Raw genomic sequence first — 6,000 nt, 5'->3', positions numbered from 1 at the left:
CAAGTCTACAACACATCTTCTGTGTATGCATTGTGTGGTCACCACCCCAAGTCAAGTCTCCCTCCGTCACTGTCTCTCCCTCCTCTACCCCACCCCACCTCCCCTCACCCCCCTTTCCCTTTTAAGCCCACTTAAGAAGACAATCTGAGTGGGCCAGAGGGAAGGAGGCAGCTTCCAGCATCAATCAGACAGCTTCCTAGTTTTCCAGGATTTCATGAGTTACCGGCATACAGTCGCTATGGGACCAGGAGCCTCAGTTTCCACACCTATAGAATGGTGATAATGTAGGTTATTATGGGGATGCAATAAGACAATGCACAGGAAGTGCTGAGCACAGTAGCTAACACACTGGAAGTACTCAGTAAGTGGCTTTGGGTTTTGTAAAATATTTGATGGCTACCACGTCTTTTTATGCCAGCTACATCTGAGCACGATCCACGCAAGCCCACTCACCATTCAATCCAAACCCCCTGTGCAAGGGAAAATGTTTCCCCAAATATGACTATAAACTCATTTATTAAGCTTTTGAAATAGGAAAATATTAGCATAGATTTCTTTCTTTTTTTTTTTTTCCAAAAGGAAAATTTATTTCAAAAGCCAGATTTCTTATCTATTGGAAAAATCACAATCTGAAAGAGGGCCAATGGGACATGTATCTACAACACTTAGTTTCCTTTGCTTTTCTACACAGTTTCAGAGCAGAGCTGGCAGTGATGTAAAAAAGTATTTAAGTTCTAGCTCCACCCCATCACAAAACTCATCATTCCCATGAATCCCTCCATTTGGAAATCAACAATATAGGCACATGGAAACGTAACAGTAAAATTTTGTGGAGATAACAATGATCGTCTCTCAGATCTACATTTTCCTACTGGTTCTCTAAAACTGCTGCCCCCAAAAGGAAAATAAAAGAGAAATTTATGCATGTATAAAGTCAAAATATCCCAAATATTTTATATAAATTTTTAAAAGCTCTGTTCTCTATGCTCATTTTTTAGGAATATTTATAATACTTTAAAGAAATTATATTTCAGAACCAGATAAATAGAACTTTACTATGATTATTACTAGGAAAACTATGTATAATAATATTAATAACTTTATATTTTAAAAACATCTTTAGAATTGAAGGCTCAAGAAATGACATTTAGTGTAAAGAGCTATTCTAAACACACATAACTTCATTGTTAACTTTGAATTTTTATAGATATTTCCCAAATATTGTTTTAAAATTACAAATGACAAAGTTCAAAACTAAATTCACAAACTAAGTAAAAAGATAATAAAAATGGTCAGAAAATAAAATAAAAGATAACAAGTGACATTCAAATTTCTTTGGAAAACAACTATGAAATATTACAGTTTTCTCCCATCAAATCAAGTCAGTATGTCATTCTGAAAGCACTGTATTAATATGTAATTTTATGAAATAATCCAGTTATAGGCAAAAACTCTTGCTGAACATGCTTAGCCAACCTAGAATTTTCTTTACTGCTGTATTTTTCCTCTCACTACCTCAGGCAGGGTATTTGTGAGGCCACTGGGGGACAGTGGATTAAATGCCCTTCAGGATAAAATGATCTTCTCGAAGTTTAGATTTAAATGTGTTCAATAATTAAAACCGCCTTTCAATTGTGTTAATGTGCCCCTATTTACAGTTGCAACATACCTTGGGGTTCAGGATGATCATTTTATGTATATAAAAGGGTTAAAGACAAACTGTGGGATCTGGCCATCTCTTCTCTCCCTATGCCTACCCTCTTCAATCTGAAGATTTAGAAATGATTTTACACCACTGGAAAGTAGAGTACCTGGGAATTAGTAAACGATTCTAATCCAATCAGTTAAGGTACATGAAAGAGTTCTAGAAACTGTAAATTATCACGTCACTGGCTCTCTTAATCTCCACTCTTTCCCCTGACCAAAGCTATAATTGATGAGAGTGCGATCTATGATGCTGAGGTTAACTAACCCCGATGGCTTCTCTCAGTTGAAAAGGTTCACCAAGTGTCTAATGATTATCCATGAGGAGACGAGTAGTGGACAACTGAGCAGGAAGTAACATGGGGAGAAGGGACTCTCACTTTAGAATTTCTCCAGAATAATATTTTTCAAGCATTACCCAAGTCTTGTTTTGGGTAATGATGAACTTAAATGTCTGATCTGAAAAGAAAACTCACCAGAGACCTGCTGATTCAAGAATTCAATTCCTGGCCAGTTGGATTACTGCCAGCATTTTTCCATTCTTAACAGGAATGTGTCTGCAATTTAAATAAGAGTTTTTTTTCCGGGGAAGGGGGGCATGGGAAGTGTTGCTGTTGACATTTCAGGTAGAAACTGACCTTGCAACTTGGTGTGTTCTGCTAAACCAGCGGTTCTCAACCTGTGGGTCGCGACCCTGGCGGAGGTCGAACGACCAAAACACAGGGGTCGCCTAAAGCCATTGGAATTTTTAGCCCTGGCCGGTTGGCTCAGCGGTAGAGCGTCGGCCTAGCGTGCGGAGGACCCGGGTTCGATTCCCGGCCAGGGCACACAGGAGAAGCGCCCATTTGCTTCTCCACCCCTCCGCCGCGCTTTCCTCTCTGTCTCTCTCTTCCCCTCCCGCAGCCAAGGCTCCATTGGAGCAAAGATGGCCCGGGCGCTGGGGATGGCTCTGTGGCCTCTGCCTCAGGCGCTAGAGTGGCTCTGGTCGCAACATGGCGATGCCAGGATGGGCAGAGCATCACCCCCTGGTGGGCAGAGCGTCGCCCCATGGTGGGCGTGCCGGGCGGATCCCTGTCGGGCGCATGCGGGAGTCTGTCTGACTGTCTCTCCCTGTTTCCAGCTTCAGAAAAATGCAAAAAAAAAAAAAAAAAAGGAATTTTTAAATAAAATATGTATTTCCGATGGCTTTAGGCGACCCCTGTGTTTTGGTCATTTGACCCCCCGCCGGGGTCGCGACCCCCAGGTTGAGAACCGCTGTGCTAAACTTAAAGTATTGTATGCGGTAGGAACAGAGGCGAGAGCCTGGGACAGTCTTCGGAAAAAGCTTTCAGTTTCCAGTGCACAATTTCAAATAGAAGCTCTTTCCAGCCACCCTCACGACCACTTCCAACCATGGCATTCCATGGTTCGTTGGATTCTCAATATGGTGCCTACCCCTTGCCAAAGGCAAGAGCTAGTTGAAGGAGGGTGTGTGGGTGGGCACAGGGAGAGAGGCGGTTACTTTCATTCTGTATTAATCATTGTTTTTTTGAAAAATCTAAAATATTCTTCAACAACTCTGGTTAAAACCCTAATGAGAAGCTCCACTGTAAAAAAGGTTTGGCATCTCGACCTTCGACTACCACACCTAAGCTGACCCCCTTCTCCAAATAGTATCAAGTAAACTAAGCTACATGCCCATGTTTCTCTTTAGCTTCTAACTAAAGAGGGAAGATAGAGGGGCAGAGCTGTTTCTGCCCAGTGTCATCTGCTTTGGTCATGCCTTGAAATTACCCCTAATTCCAGCTAATTACATCAACTAGGTTCTAACACTCTCCACGGAGTTATTATGCTCACTGCCTGCAAGATACGAGTTCAACTGGGAGTACAAATCCCAGATGAGGAAACTCTGAGCCAGTCCAGCTTGCTTTGTTATTTGCTATTTCCCCCTATAAATATGTCAACAAAACACTCATAATAATTTCCTTGGAAGGCAATGCTTCTGCCAAAATAAAATGCTTTAGAAACATGTACAGTCCAGCAGTCCCCTCACTCAGCCCTGCAAATTCCCAGGCTGCGAAGGCCATGGGTCATGTGGGGTTGTAGCCAGGCACAGCCATCGCCACAGATTCACCGTCTTTCTGATCTAATTCACTCGCCACAGAGTAAGCCACAGATTCACCGTCTTTCTGATCTAATTCACTCGCCACAGAGTAAGCCACAGATCCGTTGGTCCATAGCTGCAGCTTGGGATCAGATTCTTTGGCAAGGAACCGCGGCTGGGTTTTTTTCGTCTTCTTAATAAGTCTAGCAAAGCCAAGCAACACAGAACTGAATATCATTGAAAATCCACAGAGAAGAAACGCTGCAGTGTAGCTGCCCGTCGTATCCACCAGCCACCCTGTAACAAGCAACAGCAAAACCATATTGTTGAGTTGAATATTCAGTTGCCCACTCTGAAGTCTAATACTTTGTAAGGATAATAAAAACAGATTGCTAGCACTACCATTATAATCTTGATGAAAACATCAGATATCCTAAAAAATATTGTGCAGCAACTGAAAAATGCATGCTATTTTCTAAGGAGACTTCTAAAATAAATGGTTTCTATTATATAAAGTGCCTGGAAGAGTGTCCCACCCTTAGTAATCACAAAATCAATATTACTTATTATTATTAATTCCATGGAATATGGTAGAAAAATAAAAATAGCATTCACATTATTGACATTGGGATCAATTATATAGGTGTTAAGAGAAAATAATCATACAAAATACTAATAGTATTTTAGCACCCATAAACTATCTTCAGTACATGTTTCTGGATAAAGCAGAACCCAGATTTCCAAGTGGGTTTGCCAGTCATTATACCCCATTCAGTTTGAAAACCAGAACTTTGGGCCATTTTAGAAGTTGCTAATACAAATTTCAGAAAACATAAGTCTGCTATCACGGTTCTTTTTTCTTTTATCTCTTTTTAGAATAGGTTGATCTGAGCATCTATGCCAGCTTTAAAATTTGAGGAGAACCAGGTTATATGTTATGCAAAATATGGGCCACAAAGATCAGAGAATTAATGGGTAAAATCAGACTTTTGAAGGCAATTATTTGGGGATTGTAAAGTTAAATGAACTTAACCTGTGGTGGTGCAGTGGCTAAATCACCAACCTGGAATGCTGAGGTTCCCAGTTCAAAACCCTGGGCCTGCTCAGGCAAGGCACACAGCATATCTAAGAAGCAAGTACAAGTTGATGCTTCCCACTCCTCTCTGCCCTGCCTTTCTCCCTCTATCTCCTCTCTCTAAAATCAATAAAATCTTTAAAATAAAAATTGTTGGCCCTGGCTGGTTGGCTCAGTGGTAGAGCATTGGCCTGGCGTGCAGGAGTCCCGGGTTTGATTCCCGGCCAGGGCACATGGGAGAGGTGCCCATCTGCTTCTCCACCCCTCCCCCTCTCCTTCCTCTCTTGTCTCTCTCTTACCCTCCTGCAGCAAAGGCTCCATTGGAGCAAAGATGGCCCGGGCGCTGGGGATGGCTCTGTGGCCTCTGCCTCAGGCGCTAGAATGGCTCTGGACGCAACAGAGCGACGCCCCAGAGGGGCAAAGCATCGCCCCCTGGTGGGCATGCCGGGTGGATCCCAGTCGGGCGCATGTGGGAGTCTGTCTGACTGCCTCCCCATTTCCAGCTTTGGAAAAATGAAAAAAAAAAATATCCTAGTTATCTTGTGATTTACTTGTGCATTTCTGTAGCACCAAAGAGAAGATACTGAGTAGAAAGTTGTCATTTTAAAGGTAATTACATAAGAGAAGTATTATAATAAGAATGCATACCCTAATCCTCTAATACCTCGCAATGAATACAATGTCTGATTTGCTGAATAAAGGCCCTAGATTGAGAAAAGAATCCAGGAATCCCAGTTTTGTTTCATGTCCCATAACTTTTTAACAGAATTATACTGCTCCTAAAGGCTAGCAAACAAAAATTGGCTATGAAGGGTGGAGTATGAACATTTGGAGCAATTTTCATAAAAGAAGCAGTAAACATATCATCCTTCATCATGGAGTTTAAACTAACCAGGAATTTCCATCTGTAGTCACCACGTAAGCAGTTTCCTGTCATTTGCTGCTTTAGCAATTGCTGGGGTTTGGAAATAACCCTAAATTATCTTTCAACAACAGCAGCTAAAGCAGAATCCTGGCTTCTTTAAAAGATTCCTGTCTTTCCTTCTAGGAAATGTTTGTTTCATTTCTTTTTACCTATTTTCAGAGACCTCCATTGTCTTGGTTTTAATTTAAGCAGGTAATGATCTGGACTAGTTAG

General features: G+C 41.7%; 1 protein-coding gene across 3 annotated transcripts in view; it reads right to left on the bottom strand.

The window, feature by feature from the left end:
• Window positions 1–2,904: 2,904 nt before the first annotated feature.
• SLC16A12 (solute carrier family 16 member 12) overlaps window positions 2,905–6,000 on the bottom strand; it is a 104,547-nt gene continuing 101,451 nt past the window's right edge. For all 3 annotated transcript variants that reach the window (XM_066355805.1, XM_066355807.1, XM_066355806.1), the window contains one exon: window positions 2,905–4,084. In XM_066355805.1, the coding sequence (XP_066211902.1) occupies window positions 3,774–4,084 (311 nt within the window). In that variant the 3' untranslated portion in view covers window positions 2,905–3,773. The remainder of the gene's footprint in view (window positions 4,085–6,000) is intronic.

Source organism: Saccopteryx leptura, chromosome 13, assembly GCF_036850995.1.
Source record: "Saccopteryx leptura isolate mSacLep1 chromosome 13, mSacLep1_pri_phased_curated, whole genome shotgun sequence".
NCBI lineage: Eukaryota > Metazoa > Chordata > Mammalia > Chiroptera > Emballonuridae > Saccopteryx > Saccopteryx leptura.
Note: the sequence above shows the minus strand (reverse complement) of the source record. Positions and strands in the feature narration are given on the sequence as shown.